The 16,680-nt window shown below is 42.4% G+C and overlaps 1 protein-coding gene across 1 annotated transcript in view; it reads right to left on the reverse strand.

The window, feature by feature from the left end:
* LOC310966176 (bromodomain and PHD finger-containing protein 3-like) overlaps nt 1-16,680 on the reverse strand; it is a 48,197-nt gene that overhangs the window by 12,131 nt on the left and 19,386 nt on the right. Inside the window, exons 8-9 of the mRNA XM_083940029.1 lie at nt 15,975-16,508; nt 15,830-15,890 (exon numbers count right to left, since the gene is read on the reverse strand). Of these exons, the coding sequence (XP_083796155.1) occupies nt 15,830-15,890; nt 15,975-16,508 (595 nt within the window). The remainder of the gene's footprint in view (nt 1-15,829; nt 15,891-15,974; nt 16,509-16,680) is intronic.

Consider the following 16,680-nt stretch of genomic DNA (forward strand, 5'->3'; position numbering starts at 1 on the left):
AGTGATGTCTTGAATAGACATAAATGAGTATAATGTGTTGTGTGAGGTTGGTGCAACCTAACAAATGAGAGAAGTGTTTTGGAAAATACACAAGCATTTAGTGAGAAAAATGACTGATTTCTGAATCAATTATTCAAAGGAGTAGAAATTTTTGAAATGCAAATATAATTTGCATGAGTGTAGGGATTCCCAACTACAATAAAACGGGCGTATGAATGTGGTAAGAAAAATAAACTTTGGGGTAACTCATTTCAGTGTCTAAATATCCGGTTTGGATATTAAAGGGTGCGTTGCTCTGAACGAATGTGTCGTATAAACCACCTGGCTGAAAGGTTATCCAAAGTTAGTGTATGTGTGATAAGATCTAACCATGTTCGTATGGAAAGATCAGCATGTGTGAAATCTGTCTGAGTGAACAATAAGCCCATTGAAAGTAAAAGCACATCCCAGTGGGTCAACAGAAAAATGGGAAACAAAATGGGAAAGTTAAATTTTTTACAGATCCTGCTAAATTTATAGCAGATAAATGGGTTAATGTGGTTGAGAGCTTCCATTTTGGCATTACTAGACTTTTTTAGTTTTTTTGTCTTTTATTAGGCACATATTTAGGTATATATAGTGAAGAGGGTAAAGTGATGAGAGAGAAAGGGACAGCGAGTAGGGAAAGATAGGAGGAAAGCAAACTCAGTTATAGAAAGACAAGAAAGAGATTAGGGATAAAAGACAGGTCCTCCTCATGCTGTCCCCAGGCCATGCAGCCCTCCGACAAGCCCATATGCATATTCCCAGAAGGACTCTGACAATGAGGGGGAGGGGAGACTGAACCTGCATCTGATGTGTCAGTTGTCAGAAAACCAGTGACGGAGGAAAACAGACTGAAACAAAGAGAAAGATAACTTTGCTTCTCCAGAAAGTTCTCTCTCCAAACAGCAACTTCTTTTCGACTACTGGCCTGAAGAAAAGGAAACAGATGTCCACGGCACCAGATGTTCAGTTGAATTGAACACTGAAGAGCTTGTGTTCAGAACATGGCAGCCAGAGGAACTACAAGATTGCAAGGAGGTGGGAGCTGGAGAGGTGTGAACGCAACATTCAACTGGCCATTTGGTTCACTATACCAGCAGAATGGGGCACAGAATCCTGGACAAAGATGGCCTCATCAAGACAACAGCAGAAGGAGAGAAAGAAGGAGACTGGGACAATGGCTCAATGCTGAAGATCCAGAGAAGTCCTGGTTGCGTGTTTCTGTTTGGTGTTTTTTCATGGTTCCCCCATGAGCAGGCCATACAGACAGCGGAGGAAGGTCAGAGCATTTGAAAATCACAAATTAGAAATTAAAGATAAAACATCCACACTAGATGACACCGTTAGTTGAACTTAGAATGAACAGGATGTTTATGTTAAACACATACATACACTTGCATATACATATAGGAACATTTATTAAGAATACTGTAAGTATTGGTGTCAATAGGGATAATTAGGGTTTTGCATTGAGAGTTGATCATTAGACACAGAAAGTTAAGGTTTTGATTGATATGCTCAGACAAAATATTTTTTAGCTCACATAAGAAAAAAAAATCAAGATATTGAAAGCAAAACTGATTATTTCTTATAAAACAAACATGCCATTGTGGAATATCTCAAATATAACTCCCATTTTACCTGAAGAGGCATCATGTCACAGGTTTGAGTTTCTGGTGATTGATTTTAGAAAATGCAATATTGATGCATCACTGTAAATCCTGACTCATTATTCTGGGTTTTTTGCTTTCACTCTCAATGGTATTTCAATTTTTGAATTTAATTGTACAGTTTTCTGGGAAAACCTGGTTTAAAAAACTGCCATAGTGATGGTGAAGTTTTCAGAAACATATGTCTTGTTTTTGCAAATTGAAGCATTAGATATAACAATAATAATAAGGATAATATTATTAATAATGATAATAAGTGGGTCCTGACTGCATCCATAGGAACTGGATGGGTTTTCAAAAAATAAATAAATAAATAGATTAAATTCTATTGCCACTTATGGATTATTTTATGTTTCTGTGGAGATCTCCCAAACCCTGTATAAAGAAACTTGGCCAATGACTGACTTTTTAGACTGTGACTGCTGAGGCAAACAGCCTGTACCGACTTAAAATGACCTACCTGATCGAGCTCTGATTGTTTCTTTTTAATTTTTGCATGATAGTTGTATGTCAGTAGTGTTATGTCTATTAACAAACACTAACATCTGACCCTATTGTATTTTCAAAGTGTGCACGTTATGCATGATACTCATTGTCATACTAATGTTTAATGTCAGCCTGAAGCGCTGTACTGTCTTAATTTTTGAGCTATTGATCCTACAGCTGAAGATGGAGAACCATTCTTGAATGGAAATGTTTAACAGTGGATCAAAACCATGGGAAGCATTGTTTGATACATAGTGTCTAACGATAATTCTGTTTTTCTTCATAGATGGTTCTGCGAGGAATCCATCTAACTGCTCTTTCTGTGTTTGCCTTTGAACCAAACTGCCAAATAACTCGTCTGCTAAGGCGACAGAGTTATTTGTATTAATTTGTGGTTTTCTTTCTAGGCGCAATAGATGATACAGTGTCAGAGTCACAATATGCTCTAATATTGTCCATAACTTTCACGCTCTGGGAAAAACTGTGGCATTCTCACTCCTACAGGAAACCCTTGTCCTTAACCTTTTGTCTCTAACACTTTTAACTGTTTACAGTTAAAAGACTTCACGCTGACTATAACAACTCAGTTTTCACAGGGCAACGCCATTGCAGATGATGGTGCTAAAGAAAAGAAAATGGCATCCATGGCATCGAATGAGGCAAAATAAAGCCTATAAAAACCTATAACCTATAAACCTATATAGTGGCTCAGATGAAGAAACGGTGTAAATAGAATTCTGTTTGTTTTAATGTTTTTCGTTATTTTTATTTTTACATGTCATATTCGGAGAGTTAAAAGTTAACCTCTACTAATGTTTGCAGTGTGTAGTCAAAGAAAGAGTTAGTTGATGATATTGTGTTATTTCCAAAAAATTATTTGACACTTTGTGTCAAAAGGGGGGAATGTGAGAAATAACCAAAGATTGACCTACCTTATTTATCAATGAATGTAAATCCTTGATTATCATAACAGTCAAGCTGAGAATGACTGCTTGGGGGATTGTAGATAGGAGTCACAGGGGTTTGCAAATGGTGACAAACGGGGGGTCGTAAACACTGATAACACCCACTGGGGTCATAAATATGGGGTAGTGTGTTTTGATTGCTTTGATGTGCCTGTGTCTGTAAGGATCTTTTGATGTAATGGTATAAATGTTGAAGTGACTTGAAGAGAGGCAGAGATTATTGAGACCCGGCTGTTGGTCTGATCTCTCCTGTCTGCAGCAGTATTTAGTAAAGACATGATTTGAGAAACAGAGAGGACTCCAGAGAATTTCTTTCACAGCTGTAGGCTAACAGCTAGCAGCTCAAGGTCCGTGCACCATGAGACTTTCTTTACGGAGATATGTCCTGTGTTAGACTAGCGGTAACCCAGGGTAGATCCGCTGGTTGTCACTCAGACAACTTTATTAATCCCACCAGGCGCAATTGAATTCAGCAGCTTGCATACTGGCACAGTACTAAAACACAATACACACAATAATACACAGGGATAAGTTAATTCAGCAAATAAATAGAATAGAATAAAATAAGAGTAAAAATAAAATGCCAAGGAGTACAGTGTCATCAAGGATCAGCCAAACAAAGTGAATAAATACATAGGTTACACATTGTGCTGAGCCCCTGCTCATGTTGCCACTTACTGGTGACTTTTTGTATTGGTCACTTCTTTAAGTTTAATTTTCCCTTCTCCATGTGCTTCAGTCAAAACCTAGCAGCCTGCAGTGTTTTCTTCATGTTTCAGCTTTGAAGTAGGTTTGACGGTAAGTATTGTTTGTAAAAGTGATTGTGCACATGTTTACAAAGTTAGTATTTTATGTATGTTTATGTATTGTAAGTAAGTAAATTCTGTTCTGTATTGCTCAGTTTTACATAAACAGAATTAGAAAAAAACCATACACCTGAAGATGATTTGGCTGAGTTTTTGTACACTATCTGTCTAGCCTTGTCCAGATACGCGAGAGTGAGGACAGAAGACACACGTTTAACCAATAAGATGCACATGCTAAAAGGAATAAAACCATTATAAAGAATTTAAGAGATGGATAGCAGAGGGGATAAAAGATTTCAAAAAACGGTTTGTCTTACAGACAGGTGAGACATAGCAACGACCTGAGGGCAACAGAGGAAATTCACTTGCAAGCACGTGACCAGGAGAAGACAAAATATGGTTTGCTTTCCTCACAGTTTGTTGGTCACAAAAACTTGTCACGTCCCTAAATTTCACTCCTGTAAACTTGAAACATGTTTTTATAATGCTATACCAGCTGATTTTCTCTCAGTGTAAGACTGGGAAACCAGCAGATGGAGAAACACCCTGGGTCTCCTCCTCAGCTCCGCCGGGACGGGGTGTCATATCCCAGCTTGTCCCTTTGTGTGTAGAGCCAGCAGTTCCTCTCTTGAGTAATTGAGAAAACTGAATCTTGGTTGCATTTTAAGTTAGAAAAATCCATAGGATATATATATAAAACATGCTCTTGGCGTAAATGAGAACGAATCTTTGGTGCCCCGGTTGTTACCCGGAAGCACACACAGTTTTTGACCACATACCCCAGGAACGCCACACCAATAAATATGAAAGTCACAGTTTTTCTGCTGAAACTATAAACAATGGAAATAAATAAATGCAACCAATGGTTTGAATTGCAAATACAACTTGGACTTTCATTCATCAAACAGCGTAAAAAAGTGCGTCACTGATTCACCCGTGGTACAGCAACTTAGGGGCTTAAAGCTTGGGCTCAGCCTCTACATTTAAGTAAAAAACGATTTGCTTGGTGGAGTTTTGAAGATGTGTTTTTGGAGATGTGTTTCCACACTTTTGGTGGCGGCGACAAGGAAGCCATGAGAGGGGACCGGTGTGAAGTGGTTTGCTGGCTGCGGCTCATCTGATCGTCAGCTGATTAGGACGGCGGAGGGGAGGCCGCTGGGCTACAGCCACTGCTCATCTGCAGCGAAGGTCGTCAGAGAAGAGCGACACTTCCAGGGAAGTTATGAGCTGTAACCGACTGAAGCACAACGGCTGTTCATCTGAGATGATGTAATGTAGCGCGACCACCGGTTTAAATGCCCATTTAATTGTCAATTGTGGGCACACATAAAACCGTGGCGTGTAATTCCAATGCATTGGTCGCTGAACTCGATGAACAATAAACTTTACGTTGGTTGATTCATTGCAATCCTTTGACTGTCGGACGATTAAATACGTAGGAGATGGAGGAAGAGGACAAAAACGTCAGCTGCGAGCACGCCATCTGCTGGAAAAGCGGACATTAAGGCCAGCAGTGGTGATACACGAGGCAGCAAGAGTGTTGTCAAACTTTCTGTTAAAGCACTTGCTGATAAATTGTACAAATTTAAATAAAGCTAAATAAGGACCATGGTTTAAGAAAAACAATACAAGGTTTAATGGAAACTGGTAAAGCAGCAGCTGAAAGGGCTGCAGTGGCTCGTATGGCAGCTTTAAAAGGAGCTTAATGCGTAGGAGGAAAAAGAGCTTCAAATAAAGAGGGAAAAAAAGCAACTGAAGCTGGAAACAGAGCTAGCTGCATCTACTGCTAAGCGATCAGTTTTGAAGGCAACAAATGGACAACATTCCTCTCATGCGATCAGATCAGATGGAATGAACTCTTATTTTGAACAATTCAACACTCTTAACCCTATGGGAACTGAGTATGAACCTGAAACATGGAAAACACAACAGGAATGGCTTTTACCACAAAACAAACAGCCAGCAAATGATTGTAAACCAAAGCAAAAGGAAATACAGGTCTCATCAAAACTGGAGGCAAAGGGTCAACAGGATAAGGAACAAGCACAAGTTTTGCAACCTGGCCCAATAATTACTGTGGATAATCAAGGAAACATGCAGGAAATAAAGCATCATCAATATGGACAAATAGCATCAGGAGATTCATTCATTCATTCATTCATTCATTCAACTTCAACCGCTTGTCCCTGTCGGGGGCGCGGGGGGCTGGAGCCAATCCTAGCTGACATCGGGCGTGAGGCGGGGTACACCCTGGACAGGACGCCAGTCTATCGCAGGGCACATAGAGACGCACAAAGACAGACAGCCATTCACACCTACGGGCAATTTAGAGTCATCAATTAACCTAACACGTGCATGGCTTTTGGATTGTGGGAGGAAACCGGAGAACCCGGAGAAAACCCACGCAGACACAGGGAGAACATGCAGAAAGGCCCCAGCCAGGATGCGAACCTGGAACCTTCTCGCTTTGAGGCGACAGTGCCACTAGGCTACCGTGTCGCCGTGCATCAGGAGATGTCAGCGGCAGCGCTTGTTATCTTTGCCAGCCAGAGACAGTCCCATATTTGAAGGAGATACATTGCAATATAAGACTTTCATTAGGTCATTTGAACAAGGAGTTAAGAGTAACGCTAGTGCTTATCCTGCTTATACTACTTGGAACAGTTTAGGACAGCCAAAGGAATTGGTTCATAGCTGTCAACACATAGCTCCTAAACATGGCTACATTGTGGCAAAGAGTCATCTCAAAGAGCATTTGGGGAATTATTACAAGATCGCTACTGTCAATATAGAAAAAGCTTTATCTTGGCCAACAATCGAGTCAGAGGATGTCAAAGACCTCCAAGCTTATGCATTATTTCTGTGTGGATCTTGTATCATGGAAGAACTTCAGTTTATGCAAGAGCTATATATACCAACTAACATGAAAATTGTCATTTTCAAGTTGCCCTTCAAGAGAAAGATGGCAAACCAAAGCTCATGACATTTGGGAAACCTTCAATGACCAAGCTCATTTCACAGACATGGCTGCATTCCTTGAGAGACATGCAAGAATCTTATCAGACCCAATCTTTGAAGATATTGAGGGTGTTAGCCTACCACAGGGCTGCTGGCTTGAATACTGCTAACAAGTTTAAACTACAGTTGAAGAGCAGAATGAAAGGAAGCAGTTTTGCCACCACAGTGACTCAAATGGATCCTGATGAAGACAATAATATAACAAATTGTCCCAAGAAAAGGAGCATGTCTTGTTATTGCTGTGCACAAGCACATTCTTTAAACAATTGCTAACACTTTAAAGATAAAAAGCACAGAGACAAGATCAATTTTGTAAAGGAGAAAGGCATTTGTTCCGGATGCTAACGTTTGGGACACATAAGTAAGGATTGTGAACATTGCTTGATCTGTGAAATTTCTGACAACATTCCACCATGCTCCATATCATGAAAACTAGTGTGGAGTCAGAATAAACTCCTGAGCCACCAGGAGTTAAACCATCAATTACATCACAAACATGTGGGCATACAGGGGCCGGAAATGAAGGCTGCATTCTTTCATTTGTTCCGGTACAGGTCAAGTCCACTAAGGAAAACAAGGTCATACACACATTCAGCAACATTCTATTCAGAGGAGCGAATGAAAAAGTTGAGCATAACAGGAAAAAGGACAAATTTTCTCCGGAAAAAAATGAGACAGGAAAAGGTTGCTCCGGCATGCTCCTTACCTGGATTGGAGGTGTCTGGTTTGGAGGAAAACTAATTTTATCTTTGTAATGACTTGTTATTAATATAAAACAATAAAGCGAACCTAAGCCACTTGAGGGGCTGCTGGCTTGAACTTTCCGGGTCCAGTGAATCCAACATGTCGTCGGTCTTTTGCAAACAACATTTATTTACAAACCTTGGCTCCTGACAAAAATGTACCCTTATGTGCATACAAACAACACAAAAAAGGTTTGCATATTTGCCACAACACTGAAACAAATGGCTACAATGAACCCGACGACGCAGACGGTCAAAAAACTATTTGCTTTTTCTCCTGTGGCTGTATTTAACACTTCCTACACCCCACAGTGCCAAGCGCCACCTACTGCGGCCACCAGGAAATAAACAAAGAAAATAAACACAAATAAACATATAACCAAAAAATGGCTCTTACACGCCTGCCCCTAGTTGTAAATGGCGGCTGACCTTACAATTGCCCTCCCCATTAAATTACAGAGCCATTATCCCAGTAATACAAAAAGAAAATGACCAAATAATATACAATATTGTGTATCAATAACTTAGTTCCACTCAGAGGTCACCATTAAGTCAACACTAACAACTTGCAGCTTCCTGTAGTAGACATAGCTCTGTGACATCTTTCCAAGATGTTTGTCTTCGTCTGGAGACGCACAGAGCGTACCAGACCTTTCTTGTCGGGGAAAGTTTACAAAACCCTGCCAAGAGGCCAGGATCCACGAGGAGCAGCAGAATCCATCACAACAACAATGTCCCCAGTAACAAAATTTATCCTTTTTTGATTCCATGTTTGCCGTTCTTGGAGCAAAGGGAGATAATCCTGTACCCATCTTTCTCAAAACAAATCCGCGATGTATTGGATTTCTCGTCATCTTCTCTTCACATACACATCATCTTTGTTAAACAGTCCAGGTGATGAGACTGGTTTCCCTTTCTTTAGGAGAATATGATTCGGAATGGAATGGAAATGTCTCTTGGCACAGATTTTCCAGCTGATAGGGCTGCAATCTCCTCCTTGAACCTTTTCTGCTGACTGTAGCGAATGATGGAAGCTTCAGTATCCAAGAGATTCCCAGCCAACAAGGTTTGACTAATTGCCTTTTTTGCTCTCTCAATCTCCAGCGACACGTGACCCATCTGCAACTTTTTGTTGACCTCTTGAGCATGCAATTCCTTTCTCTTTTATCTCAACTGCAGAAGGATCCTTTTCAATTTGAGAAACCACCCAACTGCCATCTTAAGTTTCCTCCAATCTGAAAAGTTTAATAGGAGCTGGTCTGTAACATTAGATGAGTCTTCTATGTTGATTTTGTTTACTGTGGCAGCCCTTTTGACCTCTACATCATCAACTAAAATTGTGGCCTTTGTGATGTCTGCAGGCCAATCCTTTTCTGGGTGGAAGAGAAACATTGGGCTTTCAATCCAGCTACCACCATTCAGCAGGTCTCATACCTTCATACCTCTAGAGGCGTAATCCGCAGGTTTGTCTTTGGTATTGATGTACCTCCACTGAGAGATATGAGTTGCATCTCTGATGGTTGACACCCGATTCGCCACAAATGTGTGGAAACGTCTGTCCTCATTTTTAAGCACCAAAGTTCTGAATAGTTATCCGTTTCAGGGGGGTGACTCTTGCTTTTCCCAGCAAGAAGGAGACATGGACCTCACTTTTGCTGTTTTTGATTCTAAGGTAGGTGACCGTGCCAAATCCATCTTCACTGGCATCTGAAAAGTTATGCAGCTGTGCTTTAATGGGCTGTCCAAAGTGCTTGGGCTTGATGCATCTCTCAACTTTTAATGAAGACAACCTTTTCAGATCCCCTAGCCATCCTGTCCACTGATGGCTAATGTCTCCAGGTATGTTGTCGTCCCACCAACAACTTCTCCGACAGAGCTCTCGCAACATAACCTTTGCTGGCAGTGTTACTGGTGCAAGGAAAAATTAAACCTCCCTTTAGGGCAGAGGCCACTGAGAGCTTTAACCATCACAACTACCTCCTCTTCTGAGGGAAGGCTCTTTAAACAGTCATCAATGTAACCATTTTGCTTGACGGGTTTCACCCCTTCTGATGAGAAGTGAGCTTGATTGTCCTCTCCTGTCTTTCTCAGTGCGTAACTGGCACAACTTGGAGATGAGACAGCCCCTAACAAATTCTGTTTATGAATTATGGTGCATATATCTCTTGAATGTAGATGCGGTTGCTCAACTGATGCATGCTGCTCATTATTTGCTGGCAAATAAAGAATTTGATGTTGTGTATCTCCATATTGTGCTGTTCCATAGGTTGCTGTTGTCTTCCTGTGTATCTCCTGTCCTGATCCTGGGATGCACTGCTGCACTTTTTTCTACAGTGTGTGTTCTGTGCACTTGAGTCCTTATGACGTACTCAGGGTTGAGTCTTTTGGAAGTTGTTTTGTTCCTTTTTTTTTGTTCTTAGATTTTTTTTTACCTTATTTAGTTTATCTTGTCTTACGTTTTGTGACCTTTCACATTTTTCAACAAAAGCCTTGCGTGTCAATTTAACAGTTCTTTTAACTTTACCCACGTGTGTTTCATTTGAATTTCCCACTTCCCACTTACATAGAGACTTGTGTACTTCGTTCTGGTCTCAATACTTATTTTTTAAACTTTTTCCGTTGCCCTATTGTTTACAGTAAGGATCAGCTGTTTGCCCTCAGTAGCACTACAGAGAAGCCGCACGAGCGGCCTAATGTCCCCCGCGAGCTGAGGAGGAGGAGACGCGGATGCCGTTCCGGAGCCACTCGCCGTCGCAGGAGGACATGCTACAGGCCCGTCCTCCCGTCTGTCATCATGGGGAATGTAAGATGTAAGATGTAATGTAAGATCTCTTCCCAACAAGATGGACGAGCTAACGGCGCTGACCCGGCATCAGAGGGACTACCGCGAGTGCAGCATCATAGTGCTCAATGAGACGTGGCTAACGGAGCTGACCCCCCGACACGGACGCTAACCTGGACGGGTTTCAATTACGGCGGGCAGACAGGACGGCAGAGAGCGGTAAGAGGAAAGGAGGAGGGCTGGCTGTGTTTGTTATTGACAGTTGGTGCAACTCTGGGCACATCACTGTTAAAGAACAAGTCTGCAATAAGGACATCCAACTTTTAGCTGTAAGCATGAGGCCGTACTACCTCCCGAGGGAGTTCACACAGGTGATTGTGTTCGCTGTGTACTTCCCCCCCCCTCTGCTAACGCTGATGCAGCTTGTGATGTTCTTCATTCAGTCTCAAGCTCACTGCAGACACAGCACCCACAGGCCCTCTTCCTCATCTCTGGAGACTTCAATCATGCCTCTCTGTCCTCTACCCTGCCCACATTCACACAGTATGTCACCTGCCACACCAGAGACAATAAAATACTGGACTTATTGTTCGTCAACACCAAGGAGGCATACAACTCCAATCAATACAATCCCCCCTCCCTCCTCTGGGAAGATCTGACCACAACTTGGTGCATCTACCGTCTGTGTACAAGCCCCTCGTACCCAGGCAACCAGTGGAAGTCCGCACAGTTAAAGCATGGACTAAGGAGTCTGAGGAGGCTCTGAGGGACTGCTTTGCCCGGGAGCTGAGGAAGAAGATCAGAGAGGGGAAGAACAGCTACAGGAGGAAGATGGAAAACCAGCTGCAGCAGAGAAATGTCAGTGGAGTCTGGAAAAGCCTAAAAACTCTGGTACCTTCATGCAAGTGGTGGGCGCCGTGCGATGGTCCTGTGGTAGTGAATGAATCAGCTGATGATCTGTGTCACTCCAGTAAACATGGCCGTTGTTGAGATCTTCCATGTGACTCGGCAGAGTCACTCCTGCGTTGGTTGCTCTTACAATCTTCTTCCAGAAGTCCTCACGCAGAAGAAGATGCCAGACACTACCGGGAATATTGCTACTGCTGAAGATGTTAAAAGATGGCCTCATCTGTCAAAAGTTCCCATTTCCAGCTTAAAGGCCAATGATGACATGTTGATAGGAACCAACGCTTCTAAGTTATTGGAACCATGGAAAATTGTCAACAGCTGTGGAGGTGGTCCCTACGCTATAAGAGCAGTGTTGGGGTGGGTCATCACTGGTCCTTTAAATGGACATAGCAGCAGTATTGACATGGAGCTTGCTTCTGTGGCTGTGAATAGGATTTCTGTATCCAACTTGGAGCTCATGCTGAACAGTCATTATAATCATGATTTCAATGAAAAGCCCTCAGAGGAAAAGAAGATGTCTAGAGAAGACTGCAGTTTTATGGAAATCATGGACTCTTCTGCAACATTCGACAAAAAGTACTGGCTGAAGCTGCCTCTTACGAAACCAGAGATCCTTCTACCAAATAACTTTGCAGTTGCTAAACAAAGAATACTTGGATTAAGGAGGAAGTTTGTGAATAATTCAACTTTGCACAAGGAATACTCCAGCTATCTCAACAAGGTTATTGATAAAGGTTTTGCAGAGCAAGTACCTGCAGAACAGTTGCAGTGTGGTGGTGGTAAAGTGTGGTACATCCCAGACCACAGTGTGTACCATCCGAGAAAGAGCTCTTTGCGAGTGGTGTTTGATTGTGGAGCTACCTATAATGGAACATCATTAAACAACGTCGTAACACGTCACACGCATTGATCGCGTGTGTGTGTGGCTTTGTTTACAAATCTTTCCACAGACGTCTGAGTTTTTGTGCGTCTTGTCGACTGTTTTTGAATATTTTCATCCGACCAAATCTGCAGTAAACACTCCACCTCCGCACCACACCAACGTGAACCTTTCACCGCCATTGTTGTTGTTGTTAAATGTCCGCGCATGGTCCGTCCTTCTATTTACATGTCCGAACAGGCGGACATAACGCTACTGCCGTAGGGCTCGTGCTCGTACACGTGCGCACGCTCGTGCTCGTACATGTGCAAACGGCTCCGCTAAAGCCCACCTCTTTCAAGCGGGCCGTCGACGGCCCGCTGGCCGCAGTTGAGCGCGGAGCGGGTGCACTCACATGGCTTAAAGGTACTAGGCTTTAGCTGAAAAAACGGTTTTGGCCCCGGCCAGAAGGACAGTGTGAGCACGCTGTAAGACTGCCAATGACAACAAATCTGACTTTTCTGCAGAAACCGTTCAAGCTATTCACCAAAACTTTTATGTGGACAACTGTTTGATGAGCTAGAGCTCAGAAATGGAGGCCATTCAGATGGTTAAAGAGATCGATGCTCTCTGTAAAAGAGGTGGATTCATACTGGAAAAATGGCTCAGCATTAGTCGGGCAGTGTTGCAGACAATTCCAGAAGACCAGTGGGCTAAGGAGTTAAAGGAGCTGAACCTTGATAGAGATGATCTTCCAATAGAAAGAGCTTTAGATCTGCTTTGGTGCATCAAATCAGACTCCTTTAAATTCAAAATGGAAGTGAAACAGCAATTGTTCACCAGACGTGGCATGTTGTCCATTACAGGTTCGGTTTACGATCCTTTGGGTATTTGGGAACCAGTCAGTCTGTCTGCAAAGATAATGCAACAGGAGCTCTGCAGGAGAAAGTGTGGCTGGGATGATGTCATACCACCAAAATATCGTTATTCAGTGGAAACAATGGTTGGTGGATATTGAGTCGCTGATTTCATTCAAATTGGACAGTTGCATAAAGCCAAAGGACTTTGGAACACCCATACACAAACAGTAACATCACTTTGCTGATGCCAGTAAGGACGGCTATGAGACTGTATCTAACATCAGGCTGCAAAATTGCAGCAACAAGGTTCATGTAGCTTTCTTGTTGGGTAAGGCCAGAGTTACACCGCTGAAGTCCATAACCATCCCACAAACTTACAGCCGCTGTTTTAGCTGCCAGAGTCGATGTGATGCTTAAGTCAGAGCTTCAACTTCAGATGGATGAATCTGTGTTTTGGACGGATAGTACTTCAGTATTTTTCACAGGCTGGAAATTGTTCTGGTGGAGCTCAATCAATCAAACTTCATTCATCCCCGAGGGGAAATTCTTTTACAAAAGAGGGTATGAAGGTCATGCAAGAAAGGCGTTGGAGGCTGCTGGAAATGTACAGGGTGCTCAAATTGGAAAGAGTAAAGGCCACAATTACATCAAGAAGTAACATCTTGACAACAAAGGCTCTTGAGGATGCAGAGTTGGCTGTTATTCGATATCGTCAACAGCTCTCGTCAACAAGGTCTCATGGTGAAATAACTTCCCTGTCATCTGAGAAAGGAACAACAGCAGGCAAAGTTCCATCTATAAACTGGATCCAATTCTGGAAGATGGAGATAGGAGAAAGGAGCAATGCTGTTGGAAATAAAACATCCACTCATTCTTGCCAAGGAGCAGCATATTTCCATTCTTATTCTTAAGGACATTCATCAAGTATTGGGTCACAGTGGTCGAAACCATTCATTATCTGCATTGAGAAGGAAATATTGGACTTGGCCGTAAGAAAGGTAATTGCTGAGTGCAGGTTTTGCAGACGCGATAATGGGAAAGCTATGGAGCAAAAGATGGCAGACCTTCCAAAAAGGAGAATAGTCCCAGATTTACCTCCATTTACCAATGTTGGAGTGGACTATTTTGGACCTATGGAAGAAAGGAGGAACAACATGCAAACGATATGGAGTAATATTTACATGCATGACGATTTATCAGCAGGAGGGGTCAATTGATCCATATAATATTTAACAATGGGACCAACTTTGTTGGAGCTGAGAGAGAGCTGTGGGAGGCCCTGGCTGCATTAAATCATGAGCAAATCCAAAGCGTTCTCATTCCAGCTGGAGTTGACTGGAGTTTCAATCCACCAGCAGGATCTCATCATGGTTGTGTTTGGGAGCACATGATACGAATGGTACGCCACATTCTCACATCAGTTTTGCACCAAAAAACCTTGGTTGACACACTGTTATGTGTGAAGTGGAAGCTATTCTTAATGAGCATCCTATTACAAAACTCTCTGATGATCCAAATGATCTGGAACCTCTCACACTAAATCATCTCCTGCTACTAAAGGGAAAACCAGCTTTGCCACCTGGAAGGAAGTTTTGAACCCTCTGACATGTATGTGAAATGGCGATGGAAACAGGTTCAATATCTTGCAGATTTGTTTTGGAGGAGATGGATCTGTGAGTATCTGCCATTGCTGCAAGAAAGACAGAAGTGGAACCAACAAAAGAGGAGCCTAGTTGCTGGAAACGTGGTAGTCATCATGGATTCCACAGCTCCGTGTGGATCTTGGCCTCTCGGCAAAGTGCTGAAAGTTTATCCTGACAAAAGGGGTCTAGTACGTTCTGTCAAGTTACAAACAAAAAAGGTTATTGAGAGACCTATAACCAAGCTGTGCTTAATCAAAGAGGGGTAGATTGTGGTGATTTTACAAATGGTATTGATGTTTTTCACATGTGGCACATTGTTATATCTGACTGCCATTTACAATTAGGGGCCGGTGTGTTAGAGATAATTAGTGATCTTGGGAATGAGAACGAATCTTTGGTGCCTCGGTTGCTACCCAGAAGCACACACAGTATTTGACCACACACACAGACGCACACCACAGGAACGCCACACCACTAAATATGCAAGTCACAGCTTATCTGCTGAAACTACAAACAATGGAAGGAAATGAATGCAACCAATGGTTTTCATTGCAAATACAACTTGGACTTTCATTCATCAAACAGGGTAAAAAGTGCGTGGTACAGCAACTCAGGGGCTTATAGCTTGGGCCTAGCCTCTACATCTATCATTATTAATTTATTATTGGACACTATGGAAGGAAAAAGACCAACAAACATGGTCACATGCTGCACATAAAACATATATTTATATTGAAAATAGAGGGTTCTGTAAGTACTCATAGAACAGGAGTTAGATCCAGGTAACTACTACATATCCCTGCAAGATTCAGAAAAAAAACCCAACCAGAAACACGTTGCTAACTACTCCAGTCAAGTTTAAACTGTTTTGGTCCAGCTCAGTAACGTTACATTCCCTGGTTAGTTTTATTTTACCTTGAATTGAGCGTAAAGGTGTGGATGATTATCTCTTAAGTATTGGACCCTTTGGACGAGATTTGGTCACACCTCTATCTCTTTGTATAAGTGGTTCTTGTATGGGGCCCATTGCCTCTGTGACCTCATATAACTCATCATATACTCACATTAGTTTTTGGTCGTGATCATCATCACGGACTGCAGAGATGTGCTTTCCATTTGTCAGGCCTAGTGAGAACACAAATTAAAAAGTGACAAACATGGACTTTCTAGAATCTCTCATTGTGATACAGTGATTTATTTTGTCCTTACCTCCTTCTCTGTGTGGTGGAGGGAGTTTGTCTGCTTCACTTTCTGAGCTGGGGCCTCTGGACCTCAGGTCGTGTGTAGAAGGAGAGGGAGGTGTAGGGGAAGCGTTTGGAGTGGGAGGTAAGGTGGTGATGTTGGTCACACTGGGTGAATTTGGGCAGTCCAACCTGTTGGTTTTACACTCAGATGTTTTCCCGTTCTGTTGTGGTGGGGACTTGTTTTTTACCATTTGCGCCCCATCTTTAGCTTTCTTAAACAGAACAGACGTACGACGGCCAACTCCAACCAAAGGCAGAGTCAGGGGTGTTCCCAGTGGAGTAACAGCCTCCTGTTGTGAAGATGGCGTTTCACCCACTTCAGCTTCATCTTCACCTTGACTCTTGATTCCACTGTGGGATGACATCTGACGCTTGTAGGAGCGTCCGGGAGACCTTCGCCCTCCAGGTAGGATGCCCAGGACAGGGGGTTCTAGAGGAGCGTCTCCTGGCAGCAGCGATGATACCGGGAAGGTAAGTTCTGGCACAGATGTAGAGTCATCTGGATCAAAGAGAAATTTATTTAGGTATCATAAATACAGCTGAAACAATAATTAGTGAATCTTATGATGTCAAAACATTCACTGGCTGCAGCTTCTCCAATGTGAGGATTTGCTTCTTTTCTATCATAAAAACTTAGATAATGTATTAGTGCCAACAGTGCCATTACTGCA

Source organism: Echiichthys vipera (assembly GCF_963691815.1).
Source record: "Echiichthys vipera genome assembly, chromosome: Y".
Taxonomy (NCBI): Eukaryota; Metazoa; Chordata; class Actinopteri; order Perciformes; family Trachinidae; genus Echiichthys; species Echiichthys vipera.